This window comes from Dermacentor albipictus, chromosome 7 (genome assembly GCF_038994185.2).
Source record: "Dermacentor albipictus isolate Rhodes 1998 colony chromosome 7, USDA_Dalb.pri_finalv2, whole genome shotgun sequence".
Lineage (NCBI taxonomy): Eukaryota > Metazoa > Arthropoda > Arachnida > Ixodida > Ixodidae > Dermacentor > Dermacentor albipictus.
The window spans coordinates 68,763,474-68,783,917 of record NC_091827.1 but is presented as its reverse complement, the minus strand read 5'-3'; the positions used below and the strand labels follow the sequence as shown (position 1 = coordinate 68,783,917).

At 46.8% G+C, this 20,444-nt stretch overlaps 1 protein-coding gene across 3 annotated transcripts in view; it reads right to left on the bottom strand.

Annotated features, from left to right (window-relative positions):
• LOC139048013 (leukocyte tyrosine kinase receptor-like) overlaps positions 1–20,444 on the bottom strand; it is a 178,500-nt gene that overhangs the window by 49,629 nt on the left and 108,427 nt on the right. For 2 of the 3 annotated variants that reach the window (XM_070522340.1, XM_070522342.1), the window contains exons 11-15: positions 17,271–17,415; positions 15,886–15,906; positions 13,728–13,832; positions 6,832–7,006; positions 3,936–4,129 (exon numbers count right to left, since the gene is read on the bottom strand). In XM_070522340.1, coding sequence (XP_070378441.1) covers positions 3,936–4,129; positions 6,832–7,006; positions 13,728–13,832; positions 15,886–15,906; positions 17,271–17,415 — 640 coding nt within the window. The remainder of the gene's footprint in view (positions 1–3,935; positions 4,130–6,831; positions 7,007–13,727; positions 13,833–15,885; positions 15,907–17,270; positions 17,416–20,444) is intronic. The other variant, XM_070522341.1, reaches the window with a different exon arrangement.

Below are 20,444 nucleotides of genomic sequence, written 5' to 3'. Positions count from 1 at the left end.
TAACCACGCTTCAAATTCCCAAAGCTTTTCCTTCGTAAGTACTCTTTCCCATTGACCGGTCCCCTTTCCCAATAAACATGTCCAGCATTAAGACTGGCTAACATTTTCTTTTAGGAAAAAATATAGCGTAAGAGATGCTTTGTGAATGCATGTTCTTCCCCTTTGTTCACTATAAGCATGGCGCTGTCCCGTGCTCACTAACTTTACGCCATTCACATCGTCAAGAGTCCAACGTCTGAATGTCTGAATGAACGGTGCAGCCTATACAAAATCCAACAAAGACACTGAATGAACTTACTTCTAAATAAAAAAAATGGAGGACGCTTAAGCTTTGCTTTTAAGAGTGGAACGCGATAGCATTCAAAGACTCCTGACTGCTTTTCATGCTTCACGGCAACTGCGGCTTATGTAACCGTAACGTTTACCGAGAAACGCTAGCGGCGAACACTATACACGAAGGCACGCTTCTTGGTAGAAACGCGCCCTCTTGCGTGGGTCGGTCTGCTGTTATTGCTTCGTACTTCTATTTCAGTCTGAGAAGAGCTAACATAAAAGATAGACGCTGTCGGTGTTTTTTTATTACGCTTGTTTGTGGGCTGCCGTTCTCAAAATTACAAAGAATAACTTTGTAAAGAATGAAAGACAACATATGAGCAACTTTGTTGGTAGAAGAGTGGTTGGGTATGCGTGGTTCGAAACTAGGTTGGAAATTCTTTTTTGCCAATGCGACGTCCGACGCCGGATTTTCTGCTATCGCGTTAAAATAAATTCAGGTGTGTGACGTTCCTAAACAGCGCAGTGGATAATGAGGGACGCCGCGTGGGAGAGCTCGCGATTTTCTTAATCACCTGGGAGTTGCTTACCGCATACCTGAAAAAAAGGAAAAAACTGATGGGGCCGCAACATTCCTATGGGAAGGAATTACCAGCACAGCTGTTTAGGCTACATACATGGGCAGACGACCTTATGAAATCATACACTTCTTTTTTTTCATACGGCGCCCCACTTCCCCGATACAAGCGGCGCCGTGGTCACCGCACCTCCCATTCATCTGCGCACACACACACACACACACACACACACACACACACACACACACACACACACACACACACACACATATATATATATATATATATATATATATATATATATATATATATATATATATATATATATATATGTGTGTGTGTGTGTGTGTGTGTGTATATATATATATATATATATATATATATATATATATATATATATATATATATATATATATATATATAGTAACACATCGAACGTACTTCATCATTCTCATTTGTATATAACCATCATCAGTACTGTTCTTCGTGCTGGAGCCTAGGCGGTGCATGCGGAATAGGCTGGTCTGCTAGCCCTGCCTGTCCCGTTCGTCTTCAGTCTTTCAATACATAGTGTTTCTCTCACAACGCCGACATTATGTGCTTCTATTTGGACTCAAGATAGTAAACTTTTTTTTTTCGAAGTTGGCGGAGTGCTTGAAGCCTTCTTCACCTCCGCCGCGGGTCGACCTGGTATTGCACGATCTCCGGGATCGGCTCACGCATGTCCCATCCATGCGCCGCGTCACACACGTAAGCCGGCCAGGGTGGTCGCTTTTTCGTGCTTCCTCGAGCGTCTGCCAGTTTTGCTGGCGAACTTCAAGTGTGCACCCTCGGCCGATTCCGCGCTCTGGCCAGCGTCAGCTGGCTTCGAAGCGACCAACCCGCTCTCTTAGGTTCGTTAAACAATTCTGATGTATGGACAGCTGGCTCAAGGAAGGCGCAGTTTCTATTTGTGTGTTTCTCGTTTAGTACGATCACGTTGTCGAGAAATTTATGCGTAACACTGCGCGTCTACATACGCGAAACTGATGCCTCCAGAAACGAATTGCAGTGATAACGTTACAATAACACGACAGCACTAGGTTTCGCGTATTCATTTTTTTTTCTTCTCTAGTTTCTTATTGAAGCTGTTACTAGAGATCCTCGGGACTGTTCTCAAACGTGCTCGAGAAATCTTCACACATACGACTGACGCCACAAAACGGAAGTCGGGGAGCGACATATGTTAGAACAGGAATGGACGGCGGGAGGGAAGTTACAGCCAGCGAACGAGATGAGGTTGTCGGGAACGACGCCAGATGACGCCGTGCCGGATGTAAAACTGCGCTCCCAAGTCGCTACGAAGCCGCGCTGTGCTGCTAACAAGACTAACGGGAGCGTTAGCTGGTCAGCGGTCGAGGTAAGCAAGAGACGTTTAGAGTTTTTTGGTGAGGGGAACAAAATCAGGAAGGAGATGGAGCCAGGGCCAATACAGGCGTAGGTAAGAGAGAGAGAGAGAGAGAGAGAGAGAGAGAGAGAGAGAGAGAGAGAGAGAGAGAGAGAGAGAGAGAGGTTAACCAGAGAGGAGTTTCACGCTTGCCACCCTGCACTGGGGTGGAGGATATAGGTGTTGGAAAGAGGGCACAGATAGAGATGGGAAAAAAGAAAAAGAACAGGAACAAGTAACATAAAGTTCCTTTCAATCCCAGGCGTTCACACTGGCCGGTCGATCTCAAGAAGCGCAGTAGCACTTGCAAGGCCCTTCTGATGCGATGTTAGGTGGTGTCGATGTTGCGAAATTCTTTGTTCGGACAGAAGCTGGCCGTCCAACTGGCTCAGTCGTAGGTGACTACGCTAAAAAGGCATAGGCAACTTTACCACGCAAATGTAGGGGTTTCGATGAACTGAAAGGACAGAATGAAGAGACATACAAAATGCCAGACTCCAATAGACGTAGTAAAACGTGGTTAGATCAAGCTAGGCTAGGTGACTAGTCGTCGCTGCCCCATCCCAAAGAGGATAGCATTAGAAATCCGCGACCATCATCGTCGCCCGAAGTGCACGCTCCCTACGGTTTCAAGAAGCCGTTTCACACATGCAAATAAGCATTGCGGCTAAATAGTGCTCCGTGTCACTAACTTCGTGCACAGCTGCGAGGGGTGGATAGAGACTGTCTGAGCAGTCACTAACGACACGCCGCTGCGAGCCCCAAATCAGGTAAAAGGACCCGCCCATCGCACCCTATGCTAATTCTTCCGTGAAGCTTCCATTTAGTCAGCGTCGCATAAGAGCAATCGGGGGGCGTGGGGGGGATGAATGGGCCCTCCTTTGTTTATTTGTGGTTGGACGGAAGGGAGCGGAAAATTCTGATGGGCGCACCGTAGCTGTCTAGCCAGCAGCCGATACCCTGAACGTCGGCTTGCACGGAGGTGGAGAGCTAATGGGTTTTTAAAAATCTGACGGTGTGGGAGAAAGTTGAGCGAACGGGACAGTGAACGAGAACAGCAGACAGAAGTGAAACGGCACTGTTTGTGATATGTACATGAGCTGCATAACGTTTCGAGTTCGCGGTTCTTTTTCGCGGCTGTTTTGCGCGACGCACAGCTTTTACAGCTTTACGCGAAGTTTCCGAGATAAAGCAGAGAGGTAGCGCAATGTTCGACGCAAGCTGGTCAGCCGAGGGTGATAGAAATGAAACACTCATCGAAGGTTGAAAGAAATAAATGTATAATTGTCACTGCGGGCCCACTACGGGTTCTTTCTTTTTTCATTTTAAACCAGTTATTATTCTTTAGCAGGTTGTGAACACGGAAGCCGTAGTGGTCCCGAAACGTCAATTATGCCTTTATCTTTTGTTTCATTCTTATGGGAGTGGTCGCTTCATTTTGATAGTACTAAAATTCTTGCGCGAAAATTTCATACACATGACACCAAGAGAATTTTATCATCTATGTGATTGGTGCTTCAGGAGCGGGGGGGTGGGGGGGGGGGGTCGTGTCATAAATTTGCGCACAGAAATTTCAGCATGCTTAACCAACTAGTCCGGCGTCGAATTTTCCTGCATCGATCGAGCAGAGAGCAAGCTCTGAAGTCGCAAGTGGTTACCTTCCAGCCTCCACCGCCTCCTCCGCCAGCGCAGCCTCCGCCTCCACCACCGAACCCTCCGGCGGTGTTCCACAGGGCAGCCTCGGCGCACACCGATCCCCCCGCGGCGCCGTCCATCAGGGGACGGCCAGCGGTCGGCTCGTCGGTGGCGCTGCTCTCAGCGGCGGCGCTGTCGTTCCAGCCGCCCCCGCCGCCTGCAGCGCAAGGTTGCCATAAGTGTGGTGACGTCACTCGCTCGCCTCGCATCCTCACAAGCGCTCATTAGGACTTGCGACAAACTAAAGAAGGACGGCAAAAGAAAGCTAACTTGGGACGTTTGGTAAGGGAGGCAACGACGAAGCAGAGGAAGACTGAAACAAAATAAAAGACGAAACATGTGCCAGTCTAAGGTAACTGCGTATCATTCTACATGCTGGCGCAGTCGACAGGATCACATGCAGTGCAGAGAAGCAGCCCCACTTTTTTTCAAGGGCTATTTTCATAGACGCTACAGAAGACCGTGTAAACAGTGGCAGTGTGACAGGTGTCGCAACGTGCGTTCACAGCGAGAAGTCGGATAGACCAGCTCAGGTGTCGAATTTTATTGCCGACAAGGAAACATACAGAGGTGCCGCCAGGAGAGTTCCTAAACGCCTGAATGATAAGAAAGCAATGCTTGAGCTAACAAAACATTTCCTTTTTTTTACTAAGCTTACTCAACAAATTTCTGCCCAATCAGTCTCGTTTATTAAGTTCAATGCGTATTATTGTGTGTCAATTCTAACATTGTATGAGTTGTTACCTTGTTATCATAACTACTGCTTCCTGAAATACTATTCCATAGCCTTATAGTAATTAGGAAATTGTGCACTAACTTGCTTTTCTTTATTATGTCCTTGGAAGTCCCTTGAGGGAGCGGGGAAAATTCAGTATGTGTGTTTCGTTAAATGGCTGATTTTTGGATATTTGTTTCCCAATATATTATTTATTTATTCTTCTACAATATGTACTCATTGAACGAGCATAGATTGTAAAGGCTGGAAGATCCTAGGCGCTCTCTGGCACCATTATTTCTGGTCCACTTGCTTTTCTACACAGAAAGTAATGAATCAATAAGGCGAAAAGACAAAACCTAAATTACAGACACCCTGAGTAAGATGTTGCTTAGTCGAGCAGGAGTGCGCGGCAAGTAAATTTTAGAAAAACAAACCCACAATGCGAAAATAGAAATCAAGACAACACAAGCGGAATTTAATATATCTATGCAGTGGACGTACCAGTGCGTTTGATTAGAACGTTGAAGCGCAATGTACCATTCTCTATACGGTAAAATGAAGCGTGCTGTTAAGCAAAGCCAAGTAAGAAAGTCACTATTGTTATGCCTCTGTTTCTACTGTGCTGTTCGCGTTTGAGTTTCACAGAGCATCACACCCACTTGTCTTTATTTCATGCACACGCGGTGTGTGCTTCTAGCTGTGTTATTCAAGAACCCTGAGTGCAAATAGAAAAGGTTAGCGCTCATGGGAGGCACGCAATTTAATAGAGGACGTGTAAGACAATGGCGTTAGAAAACATTAGCCGCGGCCACTACATCTCCTTCAGAAGCGAGAAATCGAGCACCCATTCTCGATATACGGAGTCTTGCATAAATGGAAGCACCACTCTGCCAGCTGGACAGCTGGCAAAGCTGGCAGAGCACTGATGTTTTGTGTACGGCTAGCACTTCCATGTGGAATAAGTTTACCACCGTACTTTGCATTACTTGTCCGTTTCCTCCACCATAAATCCAAAGTACGCTATCTGCGGGAACGCCACATAAAGAATGTCAAATCCAATGTATCAAAACGGCGACGCCATTTATCGTAAATACGGCAAACGTCATGCCTCGCTATAACGGAGAAAGATGGCGCAACGTTTTCGTTGCGGCGAAATCATCACTATTTGAGTGGCGTCGCCACAGAGGACTCGCATTTCAAGCTTATTGCGGAAACGGGCAGGTAATGCTTACAAAAGCTATAATAAAACATATCACTTTAGAACATCAGCAGTAATCAGGTTACGAGCATGCGTGCATTATGTCAGCAGAGTTTTCCAGCTTTGACACAACACCCTAGATGGCGTCACAAAACCTCTAGGGGCAACGCACCACTGGTTCCTGGGCCAAACGAACAGCGTCACCATATAAGAATTAACAACGATATTCTCGGTTTTGTTGTCTGGATGTTCCCGTTTGAAATGTTTCGGCCGCGTTTCATTTGTCGCTAACCAGCTCAGTCGCGTCAATCTTAATTTAACTTCAGTGGCAGATAGCACGCTTTTCTCGTGGTGCTTTTTCCCAGACAAGCACAGTTCTGTGCAGTGCAATACTCAAAAAAGAAAGTTCGAAGACGATTCCACCTGTAGTTAAAGTAGGTGAAAGACAATGTCTTCCTGGACGAGTTGGGGCTGAGCAGGTGTCATCGTCGCCACAACCATAATCGTCCCCACAATCACTGTCATCATCACATTATTATGATAATCACAGTCGTCAGAGCGGCTCCCGGAACAAATTATATGGTTCATCATTATCATCATTGTCCTTATAGATTATCGTGAGCTTTGTCAAAATTTTTAGGCTGCGCTACCTTTGGTGACACCATACGAAAGAGCCTGGAAAAATAGGTTAGAAACGGACATACTCTATACGGAAACGTGGCGGTAACTCGCAAAGGGGACGCATTGTTTTCAATACGTGGGTCACGAATCCTTACGTAGTGTGGTGTGCGGCTCGTAAAAGTGCGAGCTACGCACTAGAGCCAGTTCAACGAACTGCTACTCCGCGCAGCGCGGTTTACCCGTTTAGCACTGTAAAGCTGGCTTTCTTGCACTTGTGGTCAGCTCGCAGAGAAGCACGCTCTACAGAGCAAAGCGAACTCACCGGGTCCTTTGCCTTCGGGGGCGGAGAGGCCGTTACCCGGCGGCTGGTTGTCCTGGAAACCCCTGCCCGCGACGCCCGCGTACGCAGCACCCGCCGACGCCGCGGCAGCGGCGGAGTGGCCACCGCCCCCCGCGGCCACCACGAGCGGCACGGCGTCACCGGTCCTGGTGTCCACCTGCTCGAAGGACGTCCGTCGCTCCGTGAGCAGAACAACGTCACAGAGCTCACTAGTGTTGAGGATTGGGCGAGTTGGTATTGCATTCTAGAACTGGTACAGCGCAACATCGAAAGGAAGAAACAAGCCGAGCCGGCCAGATAAAGGAACAGGGCGCTGACTTCCAAATGGTTTATTGGCAGGTTGCACGAAATAAATAGCTAGAAGAAAGAATCAGGGCATGTCGTTAAACATTTCACGAAGCGTCACACCGATAGAAGGCTACACCACCACGAGTCACAGAACGCGTAGTTATGTCATGCAAGGTTAAACTGACCAAGACATCTTACTTCCTGTGGAGATTGGCACAAAGTTGGCGCGCTAACACACGTGCTGCCAGCTTTCGCTATGAAATCAGCTTCAATAATCTGCCGCGTAAGTTGTGATCGGTGCTTTTTTTAGCACTTCCCATCGATAAAAATTCAGCTTACATCCATAGTCGTGACAGTAAATTCCAAAGTGTCCCTGTGTAGCTCGGTGCCCGTTGTATTCATGTTTTTTTTAGCCTTTTGTTGAGGCAGCGACCAGTTCTTTATCGACCAGTTCGTCACAGAGCGAGCTCCGATCCGAGTAACCGTTTCAAGGTGAAGCACATCAGCGGTGAGCCTCAGATGAGAATAACCACAGCGTCGACAGTGACAAGAGCAGAAAGGTGGAGAGGTCGGCCTGAGTGAAATTCCTCTGGCCTGCAACTCCATGCTGGGAAAGGTGCTTGAGGGAGCAACAGAGATAGCATATGAAGAAAGAGGTGGACGAGTGGCATGATGAAGTTAATGGTGGGAGCTGCACAGCATAGTGTTCGCGTGCAACGCGCACATGCACACGTTGAGAGCGACAGTGCGGTGACAAGTATTAATTCTCGCTTCACTACGTGGGCTCACGCAGACTCGAGCAGGTTCCACCATAGTACCACAGTGAAGTTCTTGCACGTTCCTGGCCGTACCCACTAATATGTCATTGTCTTCTCGTACGATCCCCTGATGTAGCTCTCGCTCCACTCATAGACTCGACGTACAAGTTTACAAGTCTGCGCAACTAGTGACATTTATTTCCCTGCATCTTTTTTCGCCCCCTTAACCCTTTTCCCAGCGCAAGGTAGCAAACCAGACGAGCGTAAATGGACGCGCAGCAAACCGGACGGTAGTGAACCGAACCCCGGTCTCCATGTGAAACGCCCACGAACATACAAAGCACCAAGGCCCTCGTAGGGGGTTTGTGCACTGAGTTCATATAATTAAGGTAATTTGAGCAATAAAAATTATTTTGGGAAAATCAAGAGGATAGGAATCAAGTTTGAATTTCCTAGACCGCGCGGAGTTCAATTCCCAATCGACACGTCATGTCAAAACGAAAAAAAAAAATTCTAGGTTTACCTCCTAACGTCGTAACGAAAAACGAAAAAAAAAATATCTAGGTTTACCTGCTAACGTCGTATTAGAGGCGTGAGATGCAAAACTAGACAGCCTGTGTATCATGGGCTTGCGAAAAATTAAAAAGGAAAAAGACAACAATAGACGTTCGGGAGAAATGCTACTACAAAGCGACAATATGACTACCAATAAAAAAATTTAAAGCAGCCTTAGAGTTGCGACAGGGTGTTTTCCCCATTTGACTGGATTCCTTAATTACCGTTGCGAGATGAGGCGGTCACATCAGCGGAGAACTAGTTGGACCGACCGGAACTCTCTAATGCTCACGAATGTAAGTTACGACAAGCTGTTTGTCTAGGCGCGCGCTATTCAATGCACGCGCATGCAGTGACAAAAGCCCCCGGCGGCTGCAGCCGAGGCATTTACCCGGTAAACACATTTCTTCGGTTCATACGTTTGATGGCGAGCCTTCAGTCTCGTTCAACTCAGCTACTCTACATCATTGAGATTTTGTGTTTTCGTCTTAGTCTGGGACTTTAGCTTGAAAGTACTCCCTCGCTTTCAACCGGAACTACTGCCCTGACTCGATTTAAGCGCACCTTCGCTGCGTCATCTGGCTCGTTAAGCCCCTCGTTAGCTAAGTTATCGCCTCGTCACGGTTGTGTATACTTCTCTTGCCGCTCCTATTTGGAAAGACAGACGGCTTGCATTAGGCGAGGCTTCGGTCGATCATGTGGATCGCAATTAGACCTATTTGTGAAATCGCAGCGGCCACGCTGGGGCCAGGAACGACTTTGGGTCGTCCCTCGGTTGGTTAGCTGGCATTGCTCCACTTGGCTATTATGTAATAAGAAATACGTGCTCGAATCAAGAACTTGCTGGAATCTTTCCTGTGTGTTTTTTAGACGTACTGTCACTGACTTAGAAAGATCTATCTAACAACTACATAAAGCCAACAAACAGTGAAGCCAAAGAAAGCATAGGGGAGTCACTGTTGAAAAAAAAATCTGCGTAAACAATAAAGAAAGGGATATCCCCAATTTAAAAAAAAAAGAAAACACCGCAAAGATCGGACGAGATCGCGGCCGCCTCGGTACCACAAGCAATAGAAAGGAAGCGACATAAAGAAAACGTATGCAAGCGCTGCGCCTGGCACTATAAATAAAAATCAATTCTTACGCTGAAGTGGTTCTCAGCAACGGCTCTCACAATACCGTGATATCGTACATATATATTAGTAAAGGTTACCGGTCAGTGGAAAACATCCCTCAACGACGTAGGACTTAGCTACGTTTGGGTGGACGCCTCATTTTCCCTTTGTAATTCCCCAACAACGAAAAAGCTTTGTGAATTCCGCCCCTGTTCGTGAGGGCATAAGATGTACGGCATCTTTAAAACAGGCTTAGTTGCCGGTATATACAGCACCTGGGTGTGCCTTCACCTCCATTCTTGTCCTTGTCTTCACTGAAAAAAAAAACTATACTCCAACATCAGGCTCAACCTCAGCAACACGATCCAACTGAGCTCAAGCTCAAGGGCGAACAACGCATGCTATTCACTTGATGAAGTGCATGCGCGTATATACTTCTGTTGCTCGTATAGGTAAGCTTTCAATGAATGCTCAGTTGCTATAGTGAGCATCTGTCCAGTCCACCTGGCCTCTCTTCTCGCGACAATCTTTCCGCTGGGTACAATGTTCACTACGCAAGACCAACCAGCCACGTAGCCTATACAGTTGTAGACTTCCAGAGCGCCCGCTCTAAACACTCTGAAAAGGAAGTGTATATATCCCGTTATGCCACTTCTTCAAGGAACCAAATCGCTCTCTTTTATTTGTTTATTTATTTACTTTTTTGTGTATGTGGCCGGGCTACACAATGGGTGACAGAAGCACTCGAAAGACGAAATTTTGTTTTTTCTTATAGGAAGAGTAATAAAACGCATGGATCGGCTGACAGATATCACAGGGTTCTCTTTCTTTCTTTTCGAGCAACCCGTATGGGTTCCCTTTGTAGGAATTACTACGATTGGGTGGATGACTCATTTTCTCTTTATTAGATAATACAGGTGCTCTGGTTCTGCCACGTATCAGAGGGTTGCTTGACACAGGCGAGACAGACTCGCATAAATGATGTCTTGGAAGCTCGGCACCGTAATGGCGACGCAATAGGACAGCACGAAGGGCCCGGCTCATTTAGTCCTATCGCTCAAGACTTACGTTTTCATAATCGATATGACAGTAAAAAGAAAAAAGATTCGATCACTTCACTTATAGTTGATGGCTACTGATTCTCACATAGTATCGACAAAAAGAACAAAAAAAGAAATGAGATAAGGTGAAAGAAAACATCACGCACTCGGAATGTCAAGCGCGTAGCGGGCTGAGAAGTGAACGAGGCCCCGATGCAGCCTGAGATATAAATATAAAAAACCTTAAGATATATTCTTCGACATTTGCACATTTTGAAGTCATGTTTCTTTTTAAAATTACCTATTTTCCTTTTCATGTTATCTTAATAATCACCTTGAGAGATATTTCACCGATGCCGCCCCTGCCTTGCACGTATAGCAAGGCCGGAAACGCCGCATCGAAAACTTGTGCGCCAATTTCCGTTTTTCCACTAATCTTTCTCCCTTCCAATCTCTTTAAATCTATTTTTCCCTTTTAGCACGGCAGCACATCGGGCCTTTCTTCTAGTTAACCTCCTTGCCTCTCTTTTGTTTATATTCACCTTTCGTTAAACATTTTTTAATTCCCTTTAGAAGCCACACTTTCATTACCGATTAGTGAAGCCTATACCATACAGACTGCAGGGATATATCAAAGCTATGAGGCTAACGCAAGATGTCAAGTATGGCTTACTGCTGCTGATGATGTATATATGCGTCCATGATGTTTCTCTGCAATCCGCGTCAAATAACATCCACAACACCTTGGTCATTATAAAGCCACTCTTTCTGTTAAATCATTTATTTTTTGTTTGTTCAGTATCGACAGGCTGCCATTTGTATGTCCCAGATGATCTGCGCCTATTCTGATCCTTCATTTCTTCCATGATTAACCAAATTCCAGTGACAGCCTAGGGATGTGGATTAATGTCCCGACTTTTTTTTTTTACAGTTGCCATAAAAAGAGAGACAAATATAAAACTATACGTGTTACTCATGTCTTACACGACGGCGGGATCGACATATCGTAAATTCCTCTTACGCATAGCAAAAAGCGGTAAATAAAAAATTAACGAAGCCGCCCAAATAACCCATCTAGTTTGTTGCCGTTTACGCATAGCGTTGCGCCACGCTGCCGTGTTAATTAAACTGTAAGTTCTATAACTCCCCCGCCTGCGCGCGCTCATTTTCTACCGAGCGCATCGTACCCCGTTTAATCCCCTGCCTCATCGATCATGCGCGTCGGTATCCTGCACGCGCTCCTACAGCGTGCGGTGAACCGAAGGGCTCTTTTCGGGACCCGTTTACTCTGACATGCGCTAACCCGATCGCGCTCTCTCTACTGCAGGCTGCGCACGCTTGCGGCTGAGAGCGCAAAGCAACAGGCTCCAGTGGCCAAACCATCACGCCACCGTGTACGTTGCTACCGAGCGTTTGCCGTGAGACCTCCCCCCCCCCCCCCCCCCTTCGCTAGGCGGCGTCGGTATACCGAGAGATGTTGCGTGACGGCGGCGTCGGCCCCATCGCCATATTATACGCGTATATAGGTGTCGCGGGCATCGATTGCACTGGGAGCGCATGGCGTGCCGGCTAGCTTCGTTCCTCCTGGTTCCTCCTGTTGTGTATCGTATTGCGTGGGTTGGCACTATAGTTGCCGCTCGATAGAAAGAGAGAGAGAGGGGGGTAGGGGGGGGGCGCCTTTGTGTTGTGCCAGCATCATAAAGCTCACGGCAGTAACACCGATTGCGATGTCACGGCATTGAAGGAAATGCGTGCAGCCTTATTTCTGCCCCCGCCGAAGCTAGTTCTGGGTGGGAAAGGATTGCGGGAAAAATACGCTTCGGGCCGCTGAATGCTGCTGCGTGGGTGATTGAAAAGCGGGATAAAAGAAAGGTTAATATTCGCGATTTCTCTATAGAGTGGTTCTGTTTAAAAGGACACGGACGTCTTTTTTTTTCGCCGATTGCGGGCATGTTACTGTCACAAAAGCTGTCCCTTTATGATAATTCAAAGTTCACAGAATATGTATAGAAGACATTGGCAGGCTGATGATGTGCTCGTTATTCTCGTGATCAGGAAGTCGGTAGACATTTAGGGTCGCCCAAGACAAACCGAACCCAAAGCAAGTGCAGAGCACATGGACAGTAAGGCGACATTAACCCGCGAAACGTTGTTCGTTCAGCGTTAGTTGTCCTGCAAAGAGCTAAAACTTGTCACTACCGTAACACTCATCTTTCAATTTCTTGTATATAATCTCGGTTTACAGCTCATGCGTTCTTCACATGATCTGGATTTGGTTTACCGTGGGCCAACCAGTGGCCCGCAATCACGTGCAAACGCGGCTCGTAGTAGAAAGAACAAATTACTGAAATATACAATTGTTAATCCTCCGGGCCGCTCGGAGTCATAAGAACCTCTGTTTCTAGATACACTCCAAACAGATATTTCAATGTACTGGGCGCAGTATTACAATTTGGCCAAAAAATATTCGCAAGTAAGAGCGTTTGATTTGTTGCCGTAGCTAAGTCCTTTACGTCGTTACGATGTTGAGGAGAAAGTCGCCGGTTCGATCGCCTGATGCGGTAGCCGCATTCCGAGGGGTGTGAAATAGAACATAGACGCTCGCGTACCGAGTTTAATTTAGGTCCACGTGCAAGAAACAGAGGTGGCGAATGTGAATACGCAGCACCATCATTATACTCGTACTCATATTGTGGGTTCGAAACTTAGAGAAAAGAGCCATAATTTAAACTTATAGAGAAAGAGAGAGAAAAGAATAATGTTACGCAGGGAGATCGGCCTGAGGTACGCTGGGAAAAAAGGGAACAGGGAAACAAACGGGGAACATGACGGGTTTGTCGATCACGACAGAAGGAAGATGCAACACACCCATAGCACGCGAGTCTACTCAAATATTGCAATCCATACCCGTACTTTATTACAAAGTCAAGTAAGGATGGCCCGAAAACTAGATTTACAGGATCGTTTTGCTCATTGGCCGGCCTTCGAGTGCCAACCGTCCACGATACGTGGAAACAGTCGCTACAACGGAGGCCAATCGCGGACGGCGATTTGGGAACCATAGAACTCTTGTCGATAAGGATACTGCTCTGGCTTGAGTTTTAAGAAGGCCGCGGACTCACCCTAAATATGGCCGAGGCGCCGCCTCCGCCGCCTCCTCCGCCACGCGATATGGCCTGGATGTTCTCCAATGCGCTCCGCTTGTTGGTCTTGCTGCAGCTGTCCTGCTGCAAAACGCCGGGGAAGGGAAGAGAAAGGGAACGATCGTCAGCAATCGTTTTTTTTTTTCATTTTCACAAACTAATTAACGCGGAAAGCTGGGATAGCTTGGTGGCTCGAAATATGTGCGACACGTTCGCAGCGCTATGAAGACACGTAACACGGCACGAGATACAGAGTGTTTCAGCGAACAGTTTCAAAAATTTTTTCAAAGGTTCCCTGTGGCAGATAGTTCAATTCTAGTTTATGAGCCTGTCTACTCGAAGCGGCGGACACTACTTGCACATAAAATTGAAATGCAAAAATCAACTACTCAACAAGAATTCGCTGATTTGCTTCTTAGCTAATTATCTTATGACCCACATTGCAATTTACAAATTCCAGCAGTGGACTTCGCAAGGCGCATCCACTAGGAAAGAATTCTCAGGACGACACCAGTTTCGCGGTATAAATTCAGAAACTTTCGCCGCAATGCATTGGCGTTCCAGTTGCTTGTGTGCTTCAGTCCATGAAACGACGTTTTTTTAACAAATTAACTGGAACGCCAATGCATTTCTCCGCAAAGTTCAGGAATTTATATCTCGAACCTGGTGTCGTCCTAAGAATTCGTTCCAAGTGGATCCACCTTGCGAAGTCGACTGCTAGAATTTTTAAATTGCAATATGGGTCATAAGATAATTAGCCATAAAGGTAGTTAGTGAATCCTTGTTAATTAGTCGATTTTGGATCTCAATTTTTTTTGCAAGTATTGTCCGCCGCATCGTGAAGAGCCGCTCATAAACTAGAATTGTGATATCTGCCTCAGGCAATTTTTAAAGATTTTCGATAGTGTTCGCTGAAACACCCTGTATAGAGAGGACGTGCGCTGGGCATCCAGAATCCGGCCAGTACTATCCCTCGTGCTACTTCGATCGCTGCGTATACGCCCGAGCACGGGAGCACGAGACTTCCAGTAGTGTGAGCGACGCCAATAGAAGTGTCGGGGAAGTCCTGCGTTTGCGCGCCATTAATGCGGGCTGGGCTATGACGCAGCCGACACCGGCGTCACGGTCGTAAGTGACGTCAGCGATTTGGAAGCCAACTCAGGCGTAGATTAACGGCCACTTCGAAGAGAGAGAAAGCGCACGCGAGAAATGCAGCGTGTCCGGTCCGCGGCGCCCTTTTACAACCTCGACTGTCGAGCTCCAAGTACTGAAGGGACGGACATCGCAGGGCGCTTTATTCTTACGTTTGATTCCTGTTTGCCCGGCCCCGCAAGATAAATATATTCAGCTCGTCTTCAAATGTAAGTGGGCGGCCACGATACCAAATTTTATTCCTGCACTTTAATTCCGATTTTGCTAAATCGACCAGTAATGATGAAACCTTATAAAAATCGAGAAGTTCGCAAAATCTAAAAAGTGCGAGGGTGCCTCAGGTAAACGAACAATTCGTTATAGCGAAAGAGTCGGTTAATTCTAATCAAGTTGTAACAAAATTGTTATGCAAGCGCAGCTTTCTTAGCTCAGTGGAGTTACGAGAGGCTTTCATATTATCTTCAAATCACCCGATGAGGTCGACGGCGACCCAAGTTAGCAAACGGTATACGCTTTCGTCCATTTCGTCATCTTATGGCACTTGTTCTGCATCGACAACAAGCTTCGCAATATCCTCGTCATCGAAATTATCCGCCGTAGTCCGCGAATTTCCCTACCGGTGAGATAGCATCAAGCCGACTGAGCTGTTTCCGGTTGTGTTTTCCTTTTAACTTCTTGCCACGCGCGAGTGGCTCTCGCTGCGGCACATCTTGGCTGTTTTTTCGCCTCAGTTTTTTTTTTATGGTTCGGCTTCGTAAAATTGGGCGCGACAGTCAACTTTGTTACGTGAAAGCGCATTCGTCAAACATTTCAGGCATTAGGGTTTGTTCGCAAAATCAAGAAATTCGTAAAATCGGGTTTTGTAAGATCAGGGTTCAGCTGTATTACCCTTAGCCTCTTCGCTCTGTGGTTAGCGCATTTCAGATTAGGAATGCAAAGTTCACGCTTTTCGGAACAAGAACAAGAAGAAATGCGAGGTACTTACAATTCTAGGATTTGGATTCTGCTTCGTCCACCCGGTCGTCGTTGAAAGAGAGGGGGGGAATAAGAAGAGAAACGCAAGTTTAAGCATGTGTTTGCGACACGTGTGTTGCCCCCCCCCCCTCGCAGTATCCAAAACGATAAAAAACGCACGTGCCCGGGAAACACGATTATACGTTAGTGCGCGTAACTCACTGAAACACAAAGACGCACCAACAATTCTCTTTATTGCATGGGTTAGCCTGATGGGCTTTACTTCTGACTTCCCTTTTTTAGAATATAATGTCATGCATACACACACACACACATATATATATATATACATATATATATATATATATATATATATATATATATATTCGCGCATTTCCTTTACATATCTTTGGCCGCAGAATTGCCCAGGTGCTTACAAGGCAGTGCGGCACTTACGGTGCCCACGACCACCCACCCTTCTCTTCTCCCTGTCTATTATCCCGTTTCCTGAAAGCCCTCCCCATCTTTCGTTTACTGTGTGTATTTTGAATCGCCGATCTGTTGGCTTAGTTTGTTGCCCTGTTCAACGGCGTCTGGGCGTGCCTGCGCACGTTGTTCCACGTTCTCGCTAGTTTTTTTTTTTAAGGAACTTGCTCAGTGACGTTCTTGTTCTAAACCTACGCATCGTATAAGGGGACTACCGACCAGCCCCAACCAACCCGACGCGCCTTTCTCTCCCACGTATCCCCCCCCCCCCCCTTTTTTTAGAGCGCAGCTCTTTGGCGTCCGTTCCTGGGTTTCGCGTCGTCGTCGGCGTTGTCGGCCTCGTAACCAGCTCCGCCCCCCTTCGCTGGAGTGGGAGACGAAGGACGCGAGCCGCGAATGGCGGAGACCAATGAGAGCGGCCCCTTCAGTGACGTGCGCGCGCGATGCTGGTGTCATGCGGACCCTCCTTACGGCTCGATGCGCACTCGTGTCTGGTCTCAGCCGATCCGCTCGTTTCGTACTATCGTCTGCTCGCGCCAAAGCTCTCGCCCGCGCCTGTTTGGTTCTGTTGGGTCGGTCTCGCTCGCGCTTGTTTTGGTTGTTATTGTGTGAGATTGTTTCTTAATCTGATTGTATGCGCTATGCGAATTGTATAGTACTTTCTGGAAGCCATGCGGCACCAGCGATCACACTGGAACCTTTGACGAGTCATGTATAAACGCCGGCTCGCTTGATCCGCAGATCAGATTTTCGACCATTACCGACTCTGCTACATGTCTCTCTCAAATTCTTTGCTTCAAAATATCGCGAAATGGAAACACGTATAGAGCTGCGCTCAAATTTCGCATTAGGGAGTATCGTAATCGCCGGATAATTTTTTTTTGTGGTTCGCGACGCTTCGGCACCGGTGTCCCGAAGGGCCCCGCTCACCTCGCACGCGTCGGTGCCCCGCTGTCCGGCGATGATGTGGATGCGGTCGCCGTGCTCCCACCGGAACGTGGCCCGGATCAGGGCGCCCGAAGTGTTGCACGCGCGGCTCAGGCCCAGGCCTCCACGGGCGCCACGCACGAACACGCTGGACCACAACACAGACAAAGGGACACGCTTTTCACTCTCCGCACGCGCGTCGATACAGGCTCCAGACTGATGGCCAAAGAGGTGGGACTCTCTCGTAATCTGTTCTCGAGATACACCCTTAATCTCGCTCCACTTGCACCATCAGTTTCGTTCCCCGTAAGCTCCGCCAAATGAAACAATTTCGCAAACATGCGCAGCATAGTTGGTGTTTCCTAGTTGGAAAGAGATTGAGATGTACGAGTCCCTTAACCCATTAAGCGCCCAGCATACTTTTAAAAGTACAGTACCATCTGCGTTTGTAAAGAATTAAAGATGAAATACACAGTGTTTTGCTAAGAAGGGTCCCGCAGAGAAGACTGCAGTATAGTTTTTTTTTTTGTCAGCTGCGTGATGTGTTTGACCTATTCATCGCCAAACTCATTATTCTAAGCTATTCGATTCTATTCTAAGCTATTCAAAGATATTCTAAGCATGGGGATTATAAGGAACATTGTCAAGCAATAATAAACGATACAAAAATACTCAGACAGGAAACGCTAACTGGTGCAGAGAGAAACCAGATCTATACCACATATCACGGGCCTGTCAAAATATTGAGTCCCCAACTATCTATAGAATTAAAAACCCGAGTGCGGAACAGTGGGAGAGTATGCTTTCCAGCGTAAGCTTGAACGGCCAAAAGCGCCTAGTAGAGCTAGTGTTCCTGTATATGCTCCCGCAGGGAGCATATACAGGAACACTAAGTAGAGCGAGCTCGCGGGTTGGCCATACTCAGTGGAGCCTTGGACTAGGGCACCAACCCTGGGATTGCAGACCGAAGAATCCATTAGAAGATGGAAGAGGCCGTCTGAAGCCGCGAAGATCTCTTTTCTAGAGCTCAATAAATGTTTTCCGATCCGATCCGATCCGATCCGAACTGGCCAATCAAAAATGCGACAGAAAAATTACAGGAAGAGTTATGATTCATCCTGTTCACAAGTAACAACGCAAACTATTGCGAAATAGCTACGCTAAAACTACAAATTTATTACAAAAATAAAACAAACTATTAAACCGAACGACACAGATATTGAAAAAATGGGTGAAGATGACACTGAATAAAGCGACTCCGACTGCGAGCTGTCCGGCATTGAACCACTCGACGAAGCATAATAGCTTCTTATTAATGAAACAACAGATCTTATTAGAGCTAACAAAATTTTACCGGTGGATTCGCAGGGGCCAACAATCCTCCCGTGACCTCTTAAATAAAGAAGCAGTTCATTTGATGGAATTATAGTTTAATTTATGGAAGCTCATTTCTGAAAAAGCAACTTCCTGCACATATCGTGCTGAACTTAAGTACTGGCATGGAAACATACTTAAATGTTGGCAAATGTGAATGTAAACTCAATTATTAACCCTTAATAACTATCTGGGGCCCAAAATGCTCATTCGGGCAGCCACTGTCCAGCTTGACATGCCCTATCGTGAAAAAGCAGGAGTCAAAGCGAAATTGACAGCCGCTGTTTGCAGCCTGCAAGTCAAAGCACATTCACGTAGTTGCATTGTTTAGTTTGGTTTTCTGGCTCAGGCAAGTAATGCGAATAAGAGAACAATTATACAACATCATTAGCTTAGTGAGGCCCGAAATCCTCATTAGGGCAGCCATTGTCGAGTTGACGGGCCCTATGGTGAAGTGGCAGCAGCCGAGGCGAAATTGACCGCCAATGTTGGTAGCCTTCATGTAGAAACGAACACAAAAGCCGTCGTGTCGGAGCCATCGTCAAGCTTTACATGCCCCTAAAGGTCAATGAACGCAGCCAAGCGATAACAAAAACATACCGTCGGCTCGGTTTACTTCACTGCACAGTCATTGTTTATTTCATTAAGCCACTTGAACAAATATGAGCAATGCAAGCAGAGTGACATGCCCCTGTTATGCGGCTTGTTTCTAGGTAGTTGTACTACCCCTGTCGTTTTTTTCTGCCTGTTGAGATAAATGATGCCAATGTGAGAAGACCCAAAATACCCTATTGGGCAGCCGCCATCGAGCTTGACAGGCCGTGTAATGGAATAACACAAATCGGCTGCGAGGCTGCTGACAAACTGTGAAAATTGTTTCCGGTAAAATGTCGGTAAACGCCTGGCTCAGGCAAGTAATGCCAATAAGAGAACCATTATACAACATCATTAACTTAGTGAAGCCCAAAATACTTATTCGGTAAGCTATTAACAGCAGTGGTAGGGGGCACGCTTGAAAAACACCATTAGCAGTCTGCACTTCAAAGTGCAGTCCTGTCGTAGCCATTGCTGGTGAAGCAGCAGTAGTCAACGCGAAATTGACAGCCACTGTTGGCAGCTTTCATGCCAAAGCACTTTCATGCGGTTGTATGGTTTATTTTGGTTATCTGGCCCAGGCAAGTAATGCAAATAAGAGAACAATTGTAAAACATCATTAGCCTAGTGAGGCCCATAATACGCAGTTGGGCAGGCACCCTCGAGCTTGACGGGCCCCTTGGTGAAATAGCAGTAGTCGGGGGCACGCTTGAAAGGTACCGTTAGCATTTTGCACTTAAAATCGCAGTCATGTCGTAGCCATTGTTTAGTTTGTTTGTCTGACTGGGCAAGTAATGCGAATGCCAAGCACAATTATTCACCCTCAATAACTCTGCTAGCATTTTCTGTGCTAAAAAGCACTGAGTAAAGTTGAACGTGTTTTATTGAGGCAATTTTTTAATTCACAAGCCCGTAGGCGTAGCGACGACCTGCTTCAGACAAGGAAATTGGTGAATTAATAAACGGTGGAAGCTGCCAAAGCTCTCAGTGCACTGCTTTGTCTGGGCTTCATTCACTGGAAAATTCCTTTGTAACGATGAAGGCGTCAGACATGAAATGACGCCCCACTGCGCAATTTTATTCGTGTGGAAGGTTCGAACTTCTATGCGTTGTTAAGAATGGCGAGCCGCTAAGCAAGATTGCCACCTTGCCACCCGATTACGACAAGGGGTGCAAGACGCGCATTCCGCACCCTCTCCGTCACTGCAG